This window comes from Equus przewalskii, chromosome 17, assembly GCF_037783145.1.
Source record: "Equus przewalskii isolate Varuska chromosome 17, EquPr2, whole genome shotgun sequence".
Taxonomy (NCBI): Eukaryota; Metazoa; Chordata; class Mammalia; order Perissodactyla; family Equidae; genus Equus; species Equus przewalskii.
Window position 1 is genome coordinate 46,050,177 of NC_091847.1, and position 26,259 is coordinate 46,076,435.

Consider the following 26,259-nt stretch of genomic DNA (forward strand, 5'->3'; position numbering starts at 1 on the left):
AGTATTTTTCTTAAAAGATCATTCCTGCAGTTTGAATGGCATTTTGGTAATGAGTTTAACCACAGTGTTTACTTTGGGCATTCATCTATTTAGCAATTATTTCTGGAACATAAACTTATTAAGTGCCAAGCACTGTGCCAGGCAGCAGTGCTGGAAATGTTAATAAAATATAGCCACTGAATTTAAGGACAATAGGAGACAGATTTGTAAACAAATAAGAACCAAGACATCTTGGCCCTTTCTGAAAATTATTGTTTCAAGAGCAACAGAGACTGAACTTAAAATCATCTCCAATACTGGTGAACCTGGACTCTACAGAGTGTTTGTCAAATTTGTCAATAACCTGAAAACATTAATGTCTCTCTTCTTAAGGAGAGAGAGCAGTCTAGAACATTAAGCTTCAGAATGACACAGTCAATATATGCAATAGGATTAGAAGTTCACAACCAGTGTCAGATAGCAGTCTCCCTATCCGCCTCTGATTGCAAATTTATGAAGAACAACGAACAGAAGGAAAGCTGAGTGGCAGCTGAAACACGAGGAAGGGATGCAGGTCATTGAGGACAGGAACCCCATGAGGGTCACCTGCCTCACTAACAAATGCCATTATGACAGTGATAAAGCCAACAGAAAGTGACGTTGCCAGGAACACAAAAGTAAAACTGATTCTGCCTTAAATATTCCTACTAGACCTTCTAAGCCAACAAAGGACTTGGTTCCCTACCAGTGAATCTGGGAAAGTGGTCTCACCCAACATTCTAAACCACTCAGTGTCCTCAATTTCTCCAGATGTTCTCAAAACTTCTACTGCTTTGTGAAGTTGGCCTCTAGAATTTCTGAATTACCCCTTGTTACTCCAACAAAATGAGCAAATTGTAAAGGATCCAAGATCTTCCTAGACTTGTATTTCTGGTGAACCCAGTCTGTCAGATCCTTGACCAAAAATTGCTGGCTAGTGGCCATGTTAGGGCTCAACAAGTGAAAGAAAAGTACCCTTGCCCCTTCCCAGGGGAATGCAAGCGGGCTCTGTCAGGCAACCAGACTCTGTAACTTGCCTTCAATTGTGACGTCCCTGATGCAACTGGCTCCCCTGAGAAGCAAGACCTGATCTCAATATATGTTTAAAAACATCCCGAACTGATACTCTCCCTGGAGCTCTCAGGGACCATTCACAACCACCTGACCGCCCTGAGCATCCTCTTAACCAGCAGTGAGACTGTTGGATTTCCTTGGACCCTTCACTGTTGCCCAGCCTCTGAGCAGCAGAACTAAGCTCAAAGATCCGCAAACCAATCCCTAAATCTGTGACCAGTTGACAGAGTGCTGGACCAGTTATCATATTAGGCCAGCTCTAAACCTGTAGCACCTAGTCTGACTCTGGGTTAGCTTGAGCTGGGCACAAGAGCTTCAATAGTGTACCAGACTCTAGGTGGCTGACCAGATATGACAGTGTTAAACGTGCAGTTCATGAATCCTGGGCTTCTGAGACGATAGAGAAGGTGAGAGGATGGTGGCTTCTGATCAACAACCTGGTACTGAGAGCTGCAGGGAAAGAAAATCCTCTCAGTGCAGCTGATTGGAATTATACCAGCTCTTGACTGCATATTAGGACTCTCCTGGTGCTAATATTGAAAATCTAGGAGCCAGCAGCCCAACCCAGACAGATAATTTTCAGAGTATCTTGAGCCCCTTGAGATGAACCTAATGCAGCCTGCCAGACAGAAAGATTCCTTTGGCTGATAGCCAAGCTTCATCCAACCACCTCTATAAAGCAAGTAGAGAAACCATTATATTTTCTTTGGTTGCTTTTTTTTTTTTTAAGATTGGCACCTGGGCTAACAACTGATGCTAATCTTTTTTTTTTTTTTTGTGCTTTATCTCCCCAAACCCCCCTGTATATAGTTGTATATCTTAGTTGCAGGCCCTTCTAGTTGTGGGATGTGGGACACCACCTCAACGTGGCCTGATGAGCAGTGCCATGTCAGCGCCCAGGATCTGAACCCTGGGCCACCGCAGCGGAGTGCATGAACTTAACCACTCGGCCACGGAGCCGGCCCCTCTTTGGTTGCTTTTTTCTTGTCCGATATGCTTAGTATGAGAGATGAAGCATATACTGGAATGGCTGAGGCAATATCTGCTTTAGAACATCACTTATCCAGAAGATCCACATTCTTTTCACCTCTTCGGGCACCCTCTCTCTCTCAGCTCCAGAATTTTCCTCAATCTCTGGGTGCCTGTTTGGCAATGACCTTACAGATGTTGCCATTCTGCCACAGAGGCCCTGGTGCAAAACAGCTCTAAAGTTTGAAATCAAAGAAACGCAACTGGGACATGCACCTTATCCTGTTGCTCCCAGTTCCCTCCAAGACAATGAATCTATCTTTTTCCTTCCACTATTTCCTCTTATTTCCAACCCATCCAATATCCTATAAGTAGTATGAGTAGAAGTCACAGGTTCTGAGGACAGTTTGAGTTTATGTTTGTTGTTGAGAACTAATTATTAATAGCATTCTCTTTCCTTTTTCAAAAGCATCCTGCATTGGATGACATAGCCACCCAATCAGCCAGCCAATGCTTGGCCTCTCTGTAGCCTAGCTCCCAGGGAAGAGGTTGTGTGGACAGTATTCTGTATCAGCAACTGCAGCTGCATCTTCTTAGTGATAATGAAGGGCAGGGAAGAAACAGGATGTCAGAAGTCAATGTTTTTCCTCTCTCCTTTTCCCACTCTGTATTGCTTCCCTTGTCCCTCAGTTTGATTCCCAGAGCAGAGCCTGCCAATAATGCAGTCAGGCTGTGGAGACAGATTTTGCACACATAGGAGCCTCCTCACTTTCTTTCTTTCTCTTTTGGTGAGGAAGAGTGGCCCTGAGCTAACATCTGTAGCCAATCTTCCTCTTCTTGCTTGAGGAAGAGTGGTCCTGAGCTAACGCCCATGCCAATCTTCCTTTTCTTGCTTGAGGAAGAGTTGTCCTGAGCTAACATCCATGCCAATCTGCCTCTATTTTGTATGTGGGATGCCATCTCAGAATGGCTTGATGATCGGTGTGTAGGTCTGTGCTCAGGATCCGAACCCGTGAACCCGGGGTCACCGAAGTGGAGTGCACAAACTTAACCACTATGCCACCAAGCTGGCTCTAGCCTCCCCACTTTCATTTTTTCCCACCTTAGGGAACTGAAACTACAGCATCTAAACAATCAACTTCTCTGCTTTCTGGGAAGCTGGAGTCGATCCTAGGCATGGGAATCAGATGACAGATTTATTTGCCAAAGAGAATTTTGAAATGTTCTACTCTGTATCAGATAATATATATTTATTTGTTCTCCTAATGAATTTACCAAAATATTCAGGGTAGCTTAAAAGACTGCAGATCATAGAGCAAGACAATATCAATTAAGAAAAATGAAGCAAAAAAATATAGGAAAGTGGATCCATAGAATAAGGATATTATCTCAAATGTCAATTTCACTCTGACATGGAATAAGAAATAAGGGGTAAAATGACTTCTCAGTTTCTAAGCTATTTTGAAACAATTATACTGTCTATCATACATGGACAATGCATCAAGCCTATTGCACCAATCATATTCAGATAAAACAAACAAGAAAAGTAGTGATGGTACTGACAAGACTGGTAAACAAGTTAACTTGGGACTAGAAGGTGCTGCACGCATAGATGAAGGAGGAAGAGTTAACATGATCATTAAACGGAACCCATGTTGTTGAGAATGTAGGACCCACACCTGCTTTAGTGAAAGGACCAATTTAGACTGACATTTTTGTTTACCGGGGTCCCTTGACTGCACTTCATGGATACATTACGGCTTTAGTTCGTCTTTCCCATATTCTGCGATGACTCACAGCTGAATTCTCTGATGCAGAGCCTTTTCCCCTAGAGCTCTCTGACTATCATCTTTTTTTCCTCCAGGGTTTACAACTCAAATATTAGCTGCATTGCTTTTTTTCTTATCAAGGATATGAAAATATAGTCATTGTCTTTCAGGAAGCAGAAGGCTATTAGAAAAGATGACTGAAACTCATGAAATTCTGAGAGATATGGATAAGAGTAAAACAGTCAATAATTTTAATAGTAAAGCTCTAAAGACATAATTCAGATTCTTCTTAATGGATGCCACTTTTGGCAGGCCGGGATATGGAAGCAATGGGAGCCCTCACATAATTCAATTGAGAGTGTAAATAAGCACATTTTTTTTCTGAAGAACTGCTTGGCAATAGTTCCTAAAATAAAGTTGCACGTGCTCTTTGACCCAGCAATTAAACTGCCCTACGAATATTCTTGCTGAAGTTTGAGAAGTCATGTTTGCAAAGATGTTAATCACAACATATTTTCAATTTCAAAGACTGGAAACAATCAGTGTCCACCATACGTACCATAAATTCCAGTATGTTGCTATCATGGAACACTACTTACTAATAATGAGGAAGGAGACAGAGATGTCTGTGTTCATGTGGAAAGATTCCAAAAATAAATTATTTAGTGAAAAATGTAATGGTGAGAATGGCTTGCATTGTTTACCTTTCAATAAAATGTTTTGTAAGCATTATATACATAACGCTACATATGCCAGCGCATGCATAATGATTCCCCTGTGGAAGGAAGTAAACTGCTACATTTATGGCGAGGGACTGAAGAGGAGTCAGGCGATTCTGTCGCTTTCTGGTTAATATTTCTATGCTACTTGACCATAATTTACCATGTACATGTATTACTAAAATCTAGAAATGGAAGCTTTATACACTGAAGTCTTGGGAATGAAGGACATATCAACCAGAATGACACCAATCCACCTGGAATTTTGCAGCTGTCTGTTCCCCTTGACTTCAGCCTACTTGGCTTTCTGCTTTTGGATGATTTTCCCACTTAAGCTGCTCGCCTCCTGTTCAGCTTTGGTTATCTGACTCCCACTCTTTTACTTCTCCCTGGCATACAGTTATCTCGCCTGGCTTAACTGACTTCTTCTCCTTTGTCCCTCTATCTGAATTCTGCCTGTAGCCGTGTTCTGCTCTCAGGTCAGCCTATTTGGGCTTCAATATAGCCACTTAATTTTGGACTCAACTCCCTCACTCTGACAATTTCAGACACCACATTCCTAGTATGGCATCTTGCAGAGGAAAAATGTAAATAAGTAACTTTCTCAAAAACATAAATATGCATTGTTGTTTTGTTTTGATTATATTTCTTAAAATTTTAATCCAGGCCTTCTTCTGGATTCAAAAACTAGAAACACAGCCTTGTAAATAAATGAGCACCAGCAAAAATTCAAAGGGACAGGTACTATCTCTTCTCTTTTGAGAACCGAACTCCTTCCCAAATCTGGTAAACTTGGATTCTGGGGCTGGTTCATCAAAGTAATCAGGAGCTCTGGTCTTTGCAAGTATCTTCTTTCCAGGGAAGAGGGGTGCAGGTCACACACATTCAGAGAGGTACCACTTAAACTGAGGAGAAGAAATCTGGACAAAAATGTCATATGACAAAGCCTTAGCACCTGGCCTCAAATTCATTTACAAGAAGAGCCCAAGGAAAGCCCAGGGGATGTCTGAACACCTTGAGGGGATGCAGGACAGTATGTCTCTGTGGGAGTGGAGTCTCACCAGGGTGACCCACTATGGCTGGTTAGGCAATGATGGCAGGGAAGGGTTCCAGAAAACTGAAGGAAAGCTGCCTCAGTTTTAAGTATGCCTGCTTGAGCTTCTCTATGGCAACCTCAAGGTTCACTAGCAGGGTCCCTTGTTTCTATGGATATAAGAACAACTTCGAAGCTATGCCTGTCCAGCTCACCAAAACAACGATGTTGGGGAAAGGCCACAATCTTTCCAGAACTAACTGTTCTTGTCAGCCTAGTCAGTCAGACCCCTGACCAGAAGAATCTGGCCAGAGGCCATTTAAGAGCTCAAGAGGGAGGAATGTATTCTTGCCCCTGCTACAGAAATACAAAGGCGAGCTTGTTATGCACGAAACTTCTATACTCATCAGCAATTGTGAGACCTTTGGCCCATGGTTTTATATGCCACTGGATCCGTGGAACACAAAATTTTTAAAGAATTCCAGAACTGGCACGTTCACTGGAACCCTGGAGGTCTCTTAGAACTGGCTATTTACCTCTGCTCCTGAGCACTCTTTAAGAGTTGGTCTGCTTTTCCAGGATCTACACCCACCCCGCAAAACTACTCTAGCTTTTCAAACGTGGAACCAACACATAGATACCCAATCCCTTCTCACATTGGAGAGCAACTAGAGAGGAGCCTTGAAACATATTAGGGCGAGACTAGATATGGACCTGAGCCAAAGTTACAGCCTGTGACCAGGTGCTTATACCGTGCAGCCTCTGTAAGAATTCAGAGAATGAGAGGCTGGTGGACTGGGAGCCTCACTCTGGCCTGTAAAGCAGAAGGAAAGGAATATTCTACTCAACACCATATATTCAACCAGGGATTATGGCCTCCAAATCGGCATCCTCTGATGTTCTAGTTTAAAACGAAACGTGTTGCCCTAATCTCAGACTTTAAAAATCAGAATTTCCCTGGGTGGGGGCCCAGCTTCAGCATCTTTGTCAAGCTCTTGTTTGATGCTGATGCAGTCAGTCTGGCACCTGGCTGCTGCCACAATCAAAGGTGTCCACAGAGCAGGTTATCCTCAGCCAACAACAGGCCCAGTCCATCCAGTCACAAATACTGTGTATAGAATTAGAATATCTGTTTGCTGGACCAATGGGGCTCCCCCGCCAGCGTGGAGTATAACCAGAATAAGCCTGGTTTATAAATAGCAGTGATTGAACAAATACATGGAAATCATAATTCCAGGTGAGCCAAGAGATATGGACCAGCTAAAAAACATCCCTTGAAGCCTTCGGATGAGAACTTTCTCTTCAGCCTTAAAAGTTCCATCTTTTTTTTTAAAGATTGGCACCTGGGCTAACAACTGTTGCCAAACTTCTTTTTTTTTCCTTCTTCCCCCCCAAAGCCCCTCAGTACATAGTTGTATATTCTAGTTGTAGGTCCTTCTGGTTGTGCTATGTGGGATGCCGCCTCAGCATGGCCTGATAAGCGATGCCATGTCTGCACCCAGGATCTGAATTGGCAAAACCCTGGGCTGCCAACATGGAGCGTGCGAACCTAACCACTCAGGCACCGGGCCAGCCCTAAAAGCTGCATCTTTTAGTGTTGCAGAAGTGAGACCTTGCTTGTCTGGTCTAGGTTAGCCCACGCTAAAAGAAGAGAAGGAGACCAACTCAGGGAAAAATGAGATCTGTCTGTCCAAGTTGGTGTCATAGGACAGTGGGTGACTGTGCATTGCTAACAGCTAGTCAGGGTGGGCAGGGTTTACAGATGTCCTCTCACAACTGTTGAATCCTGATACTGGTTAGCAGGAATAATGGAACCAGACTTCCAGAAATCAAGAATATCTCTTTTATGCTAATGCTCCCATGATAAGATTTCAAGAAAGAGTCTTTGGTGGTAGGTATAGGGTTGTGGTTCAGTCTCTGACTCTCCCAGCTGTGGCACAGATCCTGTCGGAATGAGATCTAGGGCTGGGGTGTATTAGGGTTCTTCTTCCCTAAGTGAAGGATGGAGCAAAATCCTGTTATTTCCATTTCCAGGGTGCTTTAGATCTGTATTCATCCTACCTGGACAAAATTAGTGGGAGCCTACAGCACTACCCTCCCGGAGCCTCTCACAAGAGGCTAGAGACAGAATGCCCAGTTCCGAAGTGCCTGGCTCTACCTCCCGCTCTCCAGGGGAGACTGATATGTGGCAGCAGGTCCTGGGGCCTACCCATGATATCTGGGATCCATTGGTCTCTTTTCTTGAGCCTGCGTCCAATTTCAGGTTTTTCTCCTATTGTTTTAAATACATCAATGGGAAAGAAGGAGCTCACAGTACCTCTCGCCCAGTGCTGGATTTTAATGAATCCCAGCAGTCAAGAGTAGAGTATTTATGCCTAAATTTTGATTTCTCCTTTATTAATTAATGGACCAAATAAATTCAGCAATGTCCAATATATTTGATGGTTCCAGCCCAAGGAAGTAAGACCACATACCTAAAACAAAATTCAAAGCTAAAAAGAGAAAGAGGGTAAAGCATATTTTGAGAATATTCAAAGGTCTTTAAATATAAATGGTTAGCCAAAGCACACAATTTTTCAAGGATGGAGGCTCACAGGTTAGAATATACTTTAAACTGTACAGGTGGCAAGAGATCATGATCTGGACTTGAATTTCACCTCCTCTAGTGCATTCTAGCGAGGGCTGTCAAAGTCCTTTTATTCTTATATTGAACTAGACTTAAAATAAGAATTAGAATAGTGAAGTGGATAAAAACACAGAACAATTCCTTATACAAGCAACAGTTACACACGATATTACCTTCACAAAACTCTTCAAGTAATCTCCGTCCTTTAGTCCTTACCAGGATACGTAACTTTTTGATGTGTCATTTACAAATAAGAAAAATAAAGCTTCATCAAAAGTTAAATAACTTGCTTCATTTTCACAGAAATGGGAATCAAGTTGTATCATTCTAATCCCAAAATCTTCTCCATTGGACTTCCAGCTCATCATTGATGAGCCAGGTAACCTCATCAAATTACTCCTTATGGGCCTTGCAGCTGGATTATAAAAACTTTAATTAGGGCTGGTCATAGCAGATATCATGCCCAGGACTGTTTATTACAGGGCCCAGCTTCCGTCTATTTTGCCATAAACTACTCTCCTGAATAATAGCCAGGAAGAAAAATATCCACAAAAAGACCACCTAAACTCGTCCACATTTCAAGAGATTTTTCTGGCCAATATCCAACTTGACTCTATCATTTTCATTAATGAAGGGAGCTCATCAGTGCGTCATTCCACATGTATTCATCATTTAGCCTACTTCAAGAGAGATCCTAAGTAACGCAGGCAACACATAACCAGAGTCACAATGAACACATCACCGCGTCTAAAAGAAAACCTCCAGAAGGTATGCACTTAACAGAGCTAAACAATGCAAAACAAACACAAAAACAAAAAACTTCTTGATCCAAACAATCCCTAAGTGTCCATACATTTAAACTGGGCACACCATTGCCCATCACATCTATGCCTCTAATTTCATACCATTGATTCTTACATGAAAAGCACCAATTTTCAAATCTCTAAGTTAACTTAGAATAAAAGACAGGATTCCTTAGAAGAAATATACTCCACCCTCCATGAGCTTTTATTCCTTTCTAGTCTATCATTGTGTCATGTAACCTAACAGTCATTGCCATATAGGATTTCTAGAAATTTTACACTAACAGGGCATTTAGGTTTCAGAAGCTTACCTGGTGGGATGAGAAAACTGACCACGCGTACAGTGCAGAGCAAACATCCACAAACCACTGCAGCTCTTGAAGCAGCTCTCTTAATTCAGGTCTAGAATCTTAACCTCCTGCTGGACACCCTAAGGGTGCGTATGGAGTGGGGCCAGCGAGGGTGGGTGGGAAAGACTGGCAGCAGATGGTGCCTATCACCATCCTGGGCTGGGCGCACAGCAAGAAAAAGGCACTTACTTGCGACCATGTAACGGGTCTCCACCAGCACCTGAGGGAACTCTGAGAAGCTGGGCTCCCTAGAGCCCCTTTCTCCTCCTGGGCTTCTCTTTCTTCCCGGATCTCTCTGGCTTCCTGAGCTCTGGTTGCTTAGGAGGTGTCGCTAGGCTGGCGTCTGCCCTCACCAACTGATGCCACCCAGGCCACGCCAGCGCGCCAGTAAACAGGTCCCACTGAATTGCCAGCTGGAAACTAAGTCTCTGGGGCGGCCTCCCAGCTACTGACCCAGAGACCCCTCCTGCCCAGATGCGCAGTGGAGTCGAGCCGCCTCTGGGAAGCTGGTTTTGTGCCCTTCCCACTCCTCCTTCCACTCTCCCAGCCACGCCACCTTCTCCCCCGCCCTCATGCCCGGCCCAGTGCGCGGCTCGAGCATCCAGACCAGGCGTGGGCGGGGTGATGTTGACAGAGACCTGCAGCCCCGGCTGCAGCCGCAGGAACAGCAGCTGCTGCGGAGCCTCCTCTACCAGCTGCCTGGAAAAGGAGGGGGCGAGAGGAGCAGAATGGTGAGGAGGGGGAGCCGGGAGAGGACTGCGAGGGCCTGAAGGAAGGGAGAGAAGGCGGGGAAGGGCAGGCTGGGAACAGGAGGTAGAAAAGGAGGAGAGGAACGCAGCAAACTCAGGTGTTTACCTCCAGCTGCTTTCTCTCTCCCCTGTCCTAGCTGCCCCAGTGGGAGCTTGTCAGGGCCAATCGTCAGCCTGCAGCGTTCAAATCTGGACACTGCTGTAGCGGGGTATGTGTATGCACGTGTTGGTAGGTGTGCAGCTGTTTAGGAAAGAATGGGTTGGAGCAACTATAATCTTCTCACTCTAGATTTCTTTCCTACTCTGGCGATTTGAGATACAACGGAGAGAGGAAAAATTATGCATATTTTGGCAAACTGGTGCAACAGCGTAGTTTGGGGGTGAATGGAAGAGGTGGTAGACTTTTTTCCCAAAGGGGGTTTGGAAAATTTTGCTGTACCATAGACTATTCATTTTATAACCCTATCTTGTTCAAGAATGGTGAAGTTTCCTTAAAATAAGATTCTTACCACACACCAAGAAAAGATAAAAATGAGGAAAAGGGAAAAGAAATCATGTATATTTATAAGAGGCTCAAATTTTATGTTCCAAGGCATAGGACAGAGGAGTAAAGTGGAACTAAGCTAACATTGGTTCTGTGCAAACCATGTCAAGAACAGCATGTTTCATCCAGGATTCACAGAAAAACATGTATTTTGTTTGTTTGTTACACATTTGTTATGAAAAATTTCAAACATATAGAAAAATACAAAGAAAGTATAATAGACTTCTATGTACTCATCACACAGCCCCAACATGTAGCAGCTCAATTGTCAACACGCAGCCAAGCTTGTTTTATCTATACTCGCCCTCCCATCTTGGATTAATTTAAAAGTAGACATCATATCATTTTCTCCAAAAATATATCACCATATGTCTCTGAATGATGACTTAAAAAAAAACCCAATACCATTATCATATGTAAAAATTAACAATAATTACTTTATAGCATCAAACATCCACTTGACTTCTTTTTAATAGACAATGTATGGATTACCAGCTTCTCTTCCCCACATTTTGTGATGACAATACAAATGAATTTTCTAGTGCATAGAACTTTTCCTTGGAGCAATCCAATTGATGCTTCCCTTCTCACCCAGTAAAATTCTAGGAATCTTTCAGTATGTTCAAACATAATATAAACTTGACAAACTTAATGACAAATATTTTAAAGCTTAAAGAAGATACTTGACATAAACTGTTTGTTTAATGTGTAATGAACAGGCAACTAATCCCAAAATGTTGTGCAAACCAATAACAGAAACAAGACGCAAATAGAAAGGGAAACCAACGATATTGGCTTTGTCTTCTGAGTTGGACAACCATTTTTTGTTGTTGTTCTGGAGCAAATATTTTGCCATTACTGTTAGATAACTTTACTAAGTTGATCTGACAAATGTGGGCAATTATCATGCTCCTAATAATAAGCTAAGAAGATCCTCTGAGTTGCTCAGCAGGGGGAAGTATGTGTGGTGGGAAGTTCAGTTGCTGTTCGTTTTTCACACTTCTGCATTAAGAACCTTATAATCATGTATTCTAAGCCGTGTTTCCTAAGTACGTATTCAGAAGGTGCAAGCTCTAAATCCACATGCTCTGCCTTGTTCTATCACACTACGCTCGAGCCTGATAGTCCCTTGAGGAAATTATTTCTCTTGCAGCCTGCTTAAATGGGGACTGTTTCTTCTAACCTCAAGGATGTCACTGTCAGGAGTTGGGATGGGCCTGGGGTTTTTATTCTCACTCAACATAACCAGATCCAGGGTTGGTAAAACCTTAAACAATTCTCCCAAAATACAAAGAAATCAAAACCCTTCCTTTGAAGATATGTTCTCTAGCTGTCTCATCCTTTTTTTCTTCTAGTCCAGTGTTCATCTTCTGAGTTTATGGATATTCTGATTTATTAAGGATTTAATTTCTGATTGACAGTCTTCCCTTTTGTTCAGACTCTTACTATTATTCTTATCAACTTTCTCATCCATTTGGATGCCAACAATCTTTTGGATGAAACAGCCAATGGCCTAGCTTCTCATTTCTTCCCTTACAGATGATCTTTTTCTCCACTGCACCTCAGCTATTAATTTCTACACTCACACTTTAAAGCTTGTCATAGCCAGCAACTGGTTTGTTTTTCTCCTTAACACTCATCTGGCATGCTAAATATCAATTGCTTATTTTCTGTCTTGTTCCACCAGACTGCATGCTGCATGACAATAGGGACTTGTTTATCCCCTGCTGTAAGGTAGTGGTTAGAACAGAGAATGTAATATAGTAGACACCCAGTAAATTTCCTAAAGGAATGAACACCAGTCATGCCCCAATCCAGTATGTGCTTCCCAGAAGAATGTGGTGATTCACCATAGAAATAGATCATAGAGCACATGTAGTAAGAAGAACATGAGAATTGTTTGTTGATCTGCTTGCATTCTGCTAAATCTCTGGTACTTAAATACTTTAATGTTTCTGTAATATATAGGTATGAAAATTTCCTATAGCTGCAGAATTTTGATACAAAGCACGGGCCTGCCTGAGAAGAAATGGTAAAAAGAAGGAAGTCCAACTTTGTCTATGGGGAATGCCAAAGCACTCAGAGAAATAAAGCATTCAGCGTCAAAGAGATACTTCCCTTTCCCTTATTCTAGTACAATAAGGAATAAACTTTGATTTGGAAGTATTGTCAAAATCCAGGTCTAGATTTTTTTAGGATGACTATAATATAAATTATATTGTAGAAACATATCTCTCTGAATCATTTGAATTTTATGATTCTAAGACTTCATATTTTGTTTAGCAAATGCCAGTTAACTTTACATCAATCATCTGTAAAATCACAGGCAAATACCTGTACTCCTTTTTGTCTTAGTCTGTTAAGGATGCTGTTGAAGTTGGGTACCTGAGGGTTACTGAAAATATTCAATGAGAGCGTGATTACTCTTCAACCGTCTTCCCAAAACAGACCCAGATGAAAACAAGTTAATCTTATTAATTTGCTCTTTTCTTGTTTAACCTGAGGGGTGACTCAAGGGTCACAAGGATTTATGAGCTTGTTTTACAGAAGAAAAAGAATGCCTTTAAGGAAGTTACCACCACCAGATAACCAGCCCCCAGCTGCTGCTGCTCCTCAGAAGTCTGGTTGCCCAAGGGCTTATCTGGAGTGAAAGGAATATGGGTTTCCCCTTTGTTTCTCAGAAACTCCTCCTCCCAAGCTCCTTAGCTCTATAAACCCCCCCTATTTTCTTCTTTTCTTTTTTTTTGAGGAAGATTAGCCCTGAGCTACTACTGCCAATCTTCCTCTTTTTGCTGAGGAAGACTGGCCCTGAGCTAACATCTATGCCCATCTTCCTCTATTTTATACATGGGACACCTACCACAGCATGGCGTTTGCCAAGCAATGCCATCTCCGCACCCAGGATCTGAACCGGCAAACCCTGGGCCGGCGAGAAGCAGAACTTTCGCACTTAACCGATGCACCACCAAGCTGGCCCCTATTTTCTTATTTTGTTAAGGTGGATTTGAGAGAATCTATCCTCCTGCCTTCTTGTTTTGGCCAATTCAAATAAAACTTTCTCCTTCTCCAAGCACAGTGCCTCAGTGATCGGCTTATTGCACATTGAGTACATGAACTTGAGTATCACTTAACAGTGTTAACGTATCACTATAACAAAATACAACAACTTGGTGGTTTATAAACAACAAAGATTTATTTTTCACAGTTTTGGAGGCTGAAAGTCTGAGATCAGGGTGCCAGCATAGTCAGGTTCTGGTGAGAGCCCTCTTCTGGGTTGCAGACTGTAAGTTTCTCTTTGTATCCTCATATGGTAAAGAGCTGAGAGAGGAAGCAAGCTATCTTTTGATTCTTAGAAGGGAACCAAACCCACTCATGCGGGCTTCGCCCTTATGATCTCATCTAATCCTAATCACTTCCTAAAGGCCCCATGTCCTAGTACAATCACACTGGGGAGTAGGGTTTCAACATATGAATGTGGTGGGGGAGGGGACACAAACATTCCATCCATAATACTTTCTTTTCAGTTTTTATCATTCTCACTACCTATATAAATACAGTACTGCAAAGCCAGAATCAGTTCCTTATCATTATTTTTATGAGTATAGTATTCTACTTATGATTCTGACTATTTATATGCTTGAGTTCCTTAGAACTGTTCCAAGAAAACCTTGCCACCATCTTCAACTCTATCCCAAGATCCAGAACTATAAGAATTTGGACAGTGAATAAAACGGTAAAGAGTTGTTTAACGGTCACAGAGGAACAAAATAAACAGCTTGCTTCTTAGAGATTCTCAGAAATGAAAGGACAGACTATAGATGATAAGAGCCAGCTGGACTCCTTTACAAAAAGTGGACAAAAACTCCTCGAGAGTATTAATTATCAGTTGATAAATTTCTAAACTCGTTCCAATTTCTCAGATTCCCTGGGGCATATATATAGAGCAAGACAAACACATTACTCCAGTTTGATTCTTTCTAAAAATCTTCCAAAGATAGGCATAGTCAATAAAAAATATCGGCAAAGAGTCAAATTATATATTGGAAATCAGCAGAGAAAAATGTGTCAAACATCTCATTTGGAAAATACACACTCATATAGTTTAAGGTAAACCATTTTGTGCCTATGTTTATCTCATAGTTTGCCTTGGTCCCAAGAATCAGATTACAAAAATCACAGACACATCTGGAGTTTGTGTTCAAAATGTTCCTGATCACAATGCATTCCATTTTGCAATTTTGTATCCAACAATCATCTATCCAATAACTCCTAGCTAGGCTTGGCAGAAGTCCAGAATATTTTCAAGTGAAAACATAAAATAGAAAACAAAGATAATTACAAAAATGCAATTTGTTGTCATTTATCTGGAAGTCCATTATAGCTTATGTTCACATATGTGAAATAGTTCAATATATGCATGTAAATGTAAAAGTCAGATTTGACTTCTGTAACAAAAACCTAAAATAACTGTGGCTTAAACATGGCAGAAGTTTATTTCTCTCAAACCTAATAATCAAGGTATAAGCAGTCCAGGGCTACAAAATATCACCAATCAGGCTCTTTCAACTTTGTTGATTTGCCATCTCTGGTGTATTATACCCTCATCTGCATGACTCAGGATGGCTCACCAACACGTTTGTATTCCAGGCAGTAGGAAAAGAGAACAGATGAAATGGAATTCATGCCCATTCCACTAAAGATTACAATCCAAAAGTTCATTTTACACATTCTTGAGTTCATATCATGTTGGCCAGAGCTTAACCCTATAGGCACACTGGTTGGAAGGCAGGCTAGGGAATGTCATATTTATTCTGATGTCTATTCAGTGAGCCAAGAGTTGAGGTTTCTACTAATGTAGAGAAAGGTAAGAATAAATATTGGGAATGACCAGAAACTTCTGCTATGCCATGTCTGCATCTGCAATTGGCATTCTATTTAGATTGGATGCCCCAACCAAACAGCATATTAGAAAAAATGTTGTAACTTCTAAAGATTTAAGAACATACAAAAACATAACCAAATTTATCAATAAACATTTCTCCCTACCTAAATTAGAATTATCAGGCAAGAAATTTGATTGATTGAACTGAATATTGAAAACAACCAATTGGGGCCGGCCCCAAGGCCTAGTGGTTAAGTTGGTGTGCTTCACTTCTGTGGTCCAGGGTCTCACTGGTTCGGATCCTGGGTGCGGACATGGTACTGTTCATCAGGCCATGTTGAAGCAGCGTCCCACATACCACAACTAGAGGGACCCACAACTAAAATACACAACTATGTACTTGGGGGGATTTGAGGAGAAAAAGCAGGAAAAAAAAAAAGAAGACTGGCAACCATTGTTAGCTCAGGTACCAATCTTTAAAAATAAAAAAAGAAAGAAAAACAACCAATTGAACAGTAACAGTGATAGATTCTAGTTTGTTTCCTCAAATGCATTAGGTTTCACAGTTATATTATTTCATTCATTTCTGCCACTTTGTTTTTGTTTTGATAATAAGATGTCAGGTCTAAAAGTTTTCTTACTTTTCCTTTCCCAAATTTTTCAAGACAAGGAGTACAAAACCCAGAAATTGCTAACTACCTCTTCAGTGAAACTATGAAACATTTGTAGCATCAAAACACAATATATGAAGTGGAATGTAGATGGAAAATTTTAAGTAGATGATTTAGTAAAACGAAGCAAAGAAAATCTGACCTAATCACCTATAAGAAGTGATACTGGTGAGAGTCAAGCTACTCCTCTCTGCAGACAGCTAGAAAATCTCAGGAATTGAAGAGACCTGGTCTTCCTGCAACTGGGCAAGTTTGGGTCTGAAAGCAGGAAGTTGTGTGAAAATCTTGAGGCCACCTGAGGTCCAACTCCAGCCCATGCTACTAACTTTCCTCTTCCTCAACTCATGGTGGAAGTACTTCTCTAGAAAATTGGGATCATAGAGGTTTGAAATCTAGAATATCAGACACAGAGGAGAAGGAAGAGAAGTGCTGGACTGAGAAGAGGAACAATAATAACGGTTTGTGTTCTAAATGTTGAGCTCTCCTCTTTGCTCCAGGTTCTTTCATTTAACCAGCACCCAGAATTCTGGTAGTCACATTTTATATTTCAGAAGGAAAATTGTAGGATTTTCCTCTGGTTAAAACCTGACCTGCCACACAGGATAGACTCACTGATATTGGCATTTTGGTGTCTTCAAAAAAGTTAACTGATTATTGGATCATCCCCAGAATAAAGCCTTCTAGTCCACAGGATTTACTTCCCAAAACCTCAAACACATGCATAAATGCATAGAGTATCAAACTGGGTACTTAGTGATTACTAAACAAGAATGACTGGATACTTGAGGAATGCCTTCAGCATACCAGAGAGGAACTGAAACAAATCTATTGAAAGAAGTAACTCTGTGGAGGGAAAGCTAGAGCAAGGCATACAACAAAATTCAAGGACAATATAATCAATGTGGGAAATAAGAGTGATATATCCATGGAACAAGGATAGGATGCCCTATTTTAAAGGGAAAGCACATGAAAGAGCTCTAGGAGTCTTAGTCTATGATAGATTATGGTGATGATGATGACGAAAGAGTTTGGATAATAAAATTATGGAAATCACCAAGAATGTACAAAGAGATGGATAACAGGATATTAAAGATAAAATCAGGGGATAAATACCAAATGTTCAGCCTTCAGTTGACAAGAATTTCAGATAGATAGAACAGAGAACAAGTGAGAGTGAATGGTCAAATAAATAACATAAGAAAATTTCTCAGGATTTAAGGACCAAAGTCTCCCAAGTGAATGGGCCCACAGAGGACCAATCAGTTTAAATGGAAATAGTTCCTTGACCAAATAACCATGAAATAATAGAATCTTTGGATAAAGATAAGATTTTAAAGCTCCCAGACAGATAAAAAAAAAAATTTGAGTTAAAAACAAGGGATGATCAGTGTACCTATTGCCTAAATCTTGGGTCTAATATCATTCTCCAGTAAAATCAACCAGGACTCCTTTGGGAAATGGCTGATTCCAGGAATGCAGTAGGAAATATACAAGGTGAGTCTGGAGCATCTTGTAGTGCCAGAAAATAAGGAAGTGCTCAAAAAAACTCACCTTAATGGGGGTACATCAAAGGAAAGGGACATGGTAGCCAACAGAAAGAGCTACTAATGACCAAAGCTGGAACGATTTGAACAATAAAATAAATAAAGTAGCGTTGGATTATAACCCAAAGTATAAAATATCCATGAGTCCATACTTATATAAATAAATGATTGAATAAATTAATAAATGTGGGAGAAGAGACAAATCTTCCATGCAGAAGAATTCTAAATAATTCATGAAGATACTCCACATTAAAGAAAAGGGAGCATAACTCCTCACTCTCTAAGTGTGGGCCATGAATAGAGATGTCCTTCCAAAATGTACAGTATGGAAATGGGGAAAAAAGAGTAACTTTACAGTGTAGAAACCTGACAAACACTACCTCAGCCAGGTGATCAAGGGTAACATCAACACTCATAAATCGTGTTGATAGCATGCATTTTGACGTGACTTGATGAAAATGGCCTTCACGGCTGTGATCTTACTGCCAAAACCCATATCCCCAGACTAGTAGTAAAACATCAGACAATTCCAATACAGGAACAACCAACACTATACTTGACCACTACTCTTGAAAACTGAGGACATCAAAACAAGAAAAAGTCTAAGAAACTGTCACATCCAAAAGGAGACTAAGGATACAACAGCTAAATGTAAACACGGTAAGCTGGATGAGATACTCGAACAGAATAAAGGACATTAGGGTAAAAACTAAAGAAATATGAATTAACTGTGGACTTTAGTCAATAATTATGCCTCAATATTGCTTAATTGTAACAAATGTACCAAAAATGTAAGATGTTAATAATAGGGGAAATTGTGTGTGTGTTCAGGGAGGAGTGGGGTATATGGGAACTCTCTGTATTATCTTCTCAATTTTTTTGGTAAATCTAAAACAGCTTAAAAAAAATGAAGTGTATTATTTAGGACAAAAGTATGATAAGATCAGAATATTCCCATAATTTCAAAGAATCTAGTCACAAAATCGGTGTTAATTACAAAGGGGAAAATAGCAACTTTACCAGTGGAGTACCCTGGCATAGGCCAACATATTGAAGTGATCAAAATTAACATCACTAATAATAGACATGTAGACATTATGTTCCTTTTGATATAATGCACTGAGAAGGCATCAATCCCACTTCTGTAGCATCTTGCCAAATATGCATAAACTTAATTTAATCAGGAAAACACATAAGACAAACCCAAAAAGAGGGATACTCTACAAAATAACCAGTCAATACTCTTCAAAGGTGTCAAATTCATTAAAGGCAAGGAAAGATCAAGGAACTGTCACAGATTGTAGGAGACTAAGGAGACACGACAAGTAGACATAATGTGGAATTCTGTATTAGACTCTGAAGCAGAAAAATGACAGAAGAGGGAAAATTAGTGAATTCTAATAAAGTCTGTTGAGTGAAAACAACAACAAGGGGGACCAACTTCATGATGTAGTGGTTAAGTTGCTTGCTCCGCTTCAGTGGCCCAAGGTTCGCTGGTTTGGATCCTGGGTGTGGACCTAGCACCACTCATCAAGCCATGCTGAGGCAGCATCCCACCTAGAAGAACTAGAAGGACCTACAACTAGGATCTACAACTATGTACTGGGGCTCTGGGGAGAACAAAAGAGGGACATTGGCAAGAGATGTTAGCTCAGAGGCAATCTTCCTCACCAAAAAAACCCCAAAACCAACAGTAAGAGATTGGCCATGATAGGACACAGTTTATCAGTAGCATCATTGGAATCCAGAAGACAATGGATGCTCAAATTTCTAGAAAAAAATGATCTCCAATCTAGTATTCTATACACAACCAAGCCATCAGTCAATATAGAAGAATATAAATAATTTTCAGACATGGATGTTCTCAAAAATTTATTTTCCATGCACATAATTTCGGGTGCATTCTCACTTAAGAAGTTATTGGAAAATGTGATCGATCCAAGGAGAGAGCAATACAGAAATGTCTCTGATATCCAATAAACAGGATTTCACACATGAGAAATGCAAAGAGGTATTTCCTAACGATGTGAATGGATGTGCCATAATGAGAGATGCACAGCAGGCTCCAAGAGCACCCAGTCTACACTGGCAGTGGAGGTACAGGTGGTATTTTATAGAAATTTTGAAGAGTGTGAGAGTACTTGGCCAACAATTAAAAAAATAAGGAATTTAAAAAGTTATCCAAGTATTAACTCTAGGAAAAACAAAAACACAAATATGTAAGAAACTATGATTACTGTATTCTCCTTGACTTAGCAGAGTCATAATGTGAAAACAACCAATGTGTGTTTAATCAGTGTCATACAGCCCCATTGGCAGGATGTTTACATGGAAAGGTGGTAAAAAAGAAGGAAAATGCTCATTTTCCACAGTAGAAATATGATAATATCTAAAACTGATGAATCAAAAGAAAGCGGTGTCCATATATTATTTGTAAACTTGGTAGAAGATTACTGATGAGACAGCTAAAGTGATTTACAGAGTTGCCTATTGGGAAGAAAAGTCAAGAAGATAAGAGGATTTTGATATGTCTTCTAACACTATTTAACTTTTTAAACTATATTTATGTTTTACCTTAATAAAATATAAAAATAAATTAAAAATAAAGTTAATACACAATTTCCCAGGAAGTTATCACACCAACATGAAGATATGAACAATGTCCCACCTCCCCGCCCCCCCCCCCCCCCGATTGCTACTTTGTCTCCTTTTTCCACCTGAAGGAAAAGCAGACTTGGAGCGATAATTTCACAAAACAACTATTCGAGAGATGACTCTTCAAAGAGATGGAATCCCCATCTTTTCACCTCACCAAAAATGAGAGGAATTTCCAGAAAACCACCAAAGTTAAATTGGCTCTTCTCTTGGTAAGTGAATATTGCGTTTATAGCCAGAACCTAAGAAATTCACCTCCACATCATTCCAAACTCCAGGCCCACATTCACTGAAGCCAGTCTGCAGACTCCGTCTTGTAACCTCCTCTCTGTTGGTAACGCTCTCCCAGAAGTAATTTAATCCCTTGCAGAAACAGAATGTAATGGTCTTTCAGGACCCCCACCCGCTACTGCCTCCAACATTACAGTGGATGGAAGTAAGAAATCTTGAATGTACCAGCAGTCAACGTGGAATGAAATGCTCCAGGAGGGTTCATATCCTGCCTACTATGTCTCGGTAAGCACAACAAACATCAGCTAAGGTAAATAGCTGATTGTGTAAATCCAGCTTTCTGAAATGTTTATAAATGGCAAAGAAATCAGGTTTTTTTTTTTTCTTCAGCATGTTATACAAAACAGAAAGAATTAACTATCATTTTATTGTAAGTCAGCTGCTTCTATGACAGTATGTTAAACCATTTTGCCTCCTATTTTATTTTCTCTTCAACTGTTTATCCATCATTTTTAAAATCCTTAGGGAATCCTTTGCTGCCTCCTACCAGAGTTAACTACTCCAGCTATGGGGTTTCACATTCCTTCTGTAATTAAATTATTAATTGTGTCACTATTTGTTAATTTATGTCTTCTTCCCAGGATGTAACACCCAAGGAATCATAGAACGTATTGGCCTTACCACTATGTCTCTGTGTGAGCTCTGGAGATTTAAGAATGGTTGCATATGTTATTTGTAAAACAAGATAATAATGTACCTATGTCCAAAGTCATTGGGATGATTAAATGATGCAATGAATATAAGGCTCTTTGACATAGTAATTACTTAATAAATGTTATATTTTATTGTTATTGGGCTTTTTACTACAGATTACTAAGGAACAATCAGAACAATAACAGAACAACAGTGCAATTTCCAAACATCTACATTAGAATAAAATACAGACAAGTTGAAGGAAATAGTGCCATATTATAAGTAGACAGGTGTCCTAGGAACTGAGTACTTAATGTAAAGTACAACGAAGATTTTGGTCAAGAAGGAGAAAGGTGGAAAATACACTATGCATGATGAGTAGGAAAGAAAAGTAAGACTCCCAAACGTACTAAATGTATTCAAATTATTGAAGTTGTCCTGTGCTGGGTCTCTCTTTGCATAGTTCTGGTCTTGGTGCAAGTAAACATATCTAAGAATATTAAAACATGGTATTGAATATAATCAGCTTATATTAAGTGCTTAATTAGTATTTGCTGATAAATTAGTTTATAATCAGTGTTTTTGGATATTTTCCACAAAATGAAACATATCGTTTAACAGAAAGAATCTTCTATGTAGAGGTCTTATTTGCCAAAATATTTGGAGAAGTCCTGGATGAAACCAGGAAGAAATCTGAAGCTCTGTAAACAGTGTTGCAGCACTTCCTGATCTGATTATTCAAAAACTCTCTCTCTGCCTATCCAGCCCTTCTTCCCTATGGTGACCCAAACTGAGGCTTCTGTACTCTTTCCTAAGATATACTTCTCCTCTGCCTTCTTGATTCCTTTTCTTACCTTCTTCCTCTGGGACCTTGCTCAGTTTTCACCTCTTTTTCTTTGTCTTCATAATTCTCCCAATCAACTAACCTATAGATATGCTACACACTCTATTTACAGAAAAAGATACAAATGCACAAACGTAGAAAGTTCTTCACTTAGTATCACAAGATTCGTGAACCAGTCTGAAGCTCATTTATTGATCTTAAAGCAGACAGGGCAGTGAAACAAGCTCCTGGTCTTCTGTGGGCTACTATCCTCTTTCTTTTCTCTGCCAACTTCTTAAAAGGACAGCTTATACTTATACAATCGTTCTTTCATTCTCCTCTGGAATTTGCTTGAGGCTCTTTCTCTCGCACCGAAATGCTCTTGCCATGGTCACCAATAAGAGCATCTTACGTGAATAAAATACCTTGCAGAAGCCAAAAAGGTAATAGCTGATGTTCTATAAGATGCCATATTAGTTTATCTTTTCTTCAGTTTGTACTTTCACAAATATTTTGCATAGTTTACACTACAAAAATTTAAACTGAACAGGTTTCAATGCTGATTAACTGACACTATATGTTATCATGTCTTATAATTCAGTAATTTCATTTTGTTACAATTATTTTCCCTCTCTGGAAAATTATGATGTTATGTTAGGATACTGGGAAGTGGGCAGGCGCTGCATAAAGATACGGAAAAAGATTTACTAAATGCCAGAATTAATGGATCCTTTTCAGTTTCCATCTGCCTAACACCTCTGTGGTATTATTACTTCCTTCTTGAAACAGTCGTTTTGTTTGTGTTTGCTGACGCCACACTTTTCTGATTCACTTTCTCTGGTACATCATCTCAAGAGGTCTGGTCTTATTCCAGCTCTTTCTTTAGTCCACTGCTATCCAAAAGAACCTTCTGCAGTGATGGCAATGTTTCATGCCTGCCTGTCTAATACAGTAGTTATTAGCCATATGTAACTTTTGAGCATTTAAATCATAGCTAATGAAACTGAAGAACTGCACTGAAAAATTGTATTTTATTGTAATTGATATAAGCTCAAATATGGACATGTGGCTAGGGGCTACCATACTGGACAGGGTAGCATTAGAAAACAGTGTGATCTTGGAGAAGATATTTTTCTTTTCAGTTGTTTTATTTGCAAAAATTAAGGGATCAGAACAGTTGATTTCAATGATTCTTTTTCCCTTCTGGGTCTAAAATCTTGATTGTGTTCCTTCACATGAAAAAAATCATGGTTTCCTGAAAACAAAAACCCCAAATATTTTCCTTTCTATGATTTGAAGCAGTTTGAATACTGGAGAAGAGAATTAGCACTCAGTTGGTTATTGGCATTTATTCAGAGAGCACTTGCACAAAGGAAGTAGAATGCCACTCAAGAAATTATAGTTTAGCTTCTAAGAGAGTAGATCTTAAAAGTTCTCATCAAGGAAAAGAAATTGTAACTATACATAGCGATGAATGTTAACTAGACTTATCATTTTGCCACATATACCTGTATCCAATCATTATGTTGTACACCTGAAATTGATATAATGCTATGTGTCAATTATTTTGCAATAAAAAAATTACAGTTCCATGTTATTAAGAGGCATATGTATTAGCTACTTTGGTTTTAATTAAATTAGGAAGCGTTGATTTAAATAAGGTAACATAGGACCAATGATGGGTTTAAAAATTATTCCATTTTAAATGCCTACGAGCTGAGTACATGGTTTCTTAAGGAATTTCCTCAACATATTTTTCAAGGGTCTGCACACAGTGGGCATTGAGTAAATGTGGCTGATTGAAAAATGTTTCAAATTAAGTTTTTCCTTTAGATACATTATATTTTCAATAAGAAAATACCCTACTGCCCTCTGGTGTTCAAATTAAGCCTTATATGTTACAAAGTCTACCTCCCTCTACCTTACATCCCTATCGTTTTATTCAGCTTTTTCTTCTTGGAGGAGGGTTTCGTGCAAAATTTTGGTTCAGATAGATCTGTTTTCATTTCAGCTGCGCTTTGGTGAGGTTAATAATTGTATCTGATATGTTTGAGTTGATTCAATTAGTATATCTGAAATAATTCCTGTCTAAAATCTAAATTTCAGTCTGTGTGTGTCTTTCTCTCCCATCCTCCTCTCCCTGGCTCCTTTCCTCCTCTCCTTCTCATTAATTACTCAGTTTATGTATACATTTACACACATTTGCAAGGATGCACATTCACTTACCTTGCCTTTTGCCCCTCTGGTTCAAATTAATGGTAAGGAACAGCAAACATCAGGTATTATTAGACATTCAGAGCTGCCAATGATCTCTAGATAGCTCCTAGTTCAACTCTCTCATTGTAGAATTGAAGATGTATCTCAAAAGGGACATTTAAGGCAACAGAGTGTCAATGATAGAGTGGTAGATGTCCTGCCTACAACCCAGGCCTTGTCCTTCTTAGTTCCCAAAAGAAAGCAGAAAGGGAGTTTTCATTGTTAATTTTATACACAAATATGTTTAGGATACCTACTATATGCCAGATACTGTGTTAGGCACAAGGCAGACCCCTTCTTGCCCTCATGAAAATTATAGTCTAATAAAGGATACAGACAAATAAATAGGACTTACAGTACAATGTGATAAATGCATTACAAGAACAAATAGAAGATACTATAGAGGATCAAGAAAAATTGTGTGGATTATCTAGACAGCAGGGATCAAAAAAATTTCCCATCAGAATGACTAAGACCAGTGCAGCAATTTCAACAACTCCATAACAGTCAGCTTGGTTGTAGCTATAAGAATCTTGGCCACAAGGTATAAGAGTAAGGAGGTTATATTTCTAGATGCCATATTTGTCTAGATATAGGGATTGATGTGTAAAGAGAAAACAAAAACAAACTTAGAACCTATTCTCTTCTTGATTCAATATCTGAGCCTCCCATAACGTAAGCATAGGAAAAGGTAAGAAAAGAAGAGAGAAACAAGCAAGCTGGCAGGAAGGACATTAGAAGGTTTCAAAATCACTTCAGTAAAAAATAATAGCACTAAAGTGCTTCAGAGAAAGAACCACCCTTGAAATTCTAGGCAGACCATAGGGAATTTACATGAAATCAGTGCCCAAACCTTACTCTGATAAGATAATTTGTTTCAAGAACTCAGAATGCAAGGACATTTTTGCTACATTGTAGGGGAGGGTAGTTGCAAAAAAGTGACCATTTACTTTGGAATCTAGGAAAAGAGAACAACATTTTGAGGGTCAAAATTAGTGGCAAGTTCCAGATCTTGCTTTAGAGAAACATTTGTTTTAGAAAATTATATTTTGTATTTTAATAATTGAGAATTTGTCAGCTGAAACATCTACAATTGCAGATTTTTAAATTTATACAAATGCTATAATTGCGACTAAAAGAACTTTCTGCAAAAAATCGATTGCAATTGCTTTTTGGCTTCCACCCTCATGGTCATTAAGAATAAATGTCAGTACTTGTAATGGCACAAAAATTAGTCTTGCTGCAATGGTAATGATTTTCAACAGTCCAAGAGCAGGGAGGGAAAACTGAAAATGCTTTTAGAGAGTGAAGATAATGTAAGAAATTTATGACTGCTTTGGTGATTTTCTGAGTCTTGGAGACCTTGAGACTAAAGAAGATTGTGATTGTCTGAGAACTCACAGCTACATCCGAAACATGATGGCTTCATTTTACTTAAAATTAGTTGTTTAAAAAATATTATTTATACTCAAAAATTTTATTGATAACATCACATACAATATACTCTTCAGCTCAAACTCAAACTTGTGGTAGATATTCATTTCAAGGAGAGTTAAGTATTTACTGAAGTCAGAGGCATAATGGAACATATGAATATGCAGTATATTGTACTCTCCACTAATTTGTTTCCTTGAAAATAGCCTAGATTCTCTTTTTAACAGGGCTTCTCACTCCTTATCCAGTTCCTTCACTGTCTGTACAACTAAGATCAAGTTATTCTTTGTTTTGAAACTACAAAGAATCCTGAATTGTTTACCTGGGTCCCAGTTATTTAAGGGCAACTCAGCCTATGTTCCTCTGACATTTAACACAGTTGAACAATGATGCTTCTCCTTAAATAAGTCTAGGCT

At 39.5% G+C, this 26,259-nt stretch overlaps 1 protein-coding gene across 2 annotated transcripts in view; it reads right to left on the reverse strand.

Annotated features, from left to right (window-relative positions):
* The window catches only part of SCN7A (sodium voltage-gated channel alpha subunit 7), an 86,686-nt gene extending 76,624 nt beyond the window's left edge, over positions 1–10,062 (reverse strand). Inside the window, exon 1 of one of the 2 annotated variants that reach the window (XM_070581527.1) lies at positions 9,551–10,062. In XM_070581527.1, the coding sequence (XP_070437628.1) occupies positions 9,551–9,560 (10 nt within the window). In that variant the 5' untranslated portion in view covers positions 9,561–10,062. Of the gene's footprint in view, positions 1–9,322 lie in introns of both variants that reach the window. The other variant, XM_070581528.1, reaches the window with a different exon arrangement.
* Positions 10,063–26,259: the final 16,197 nt, after the last annotated feature.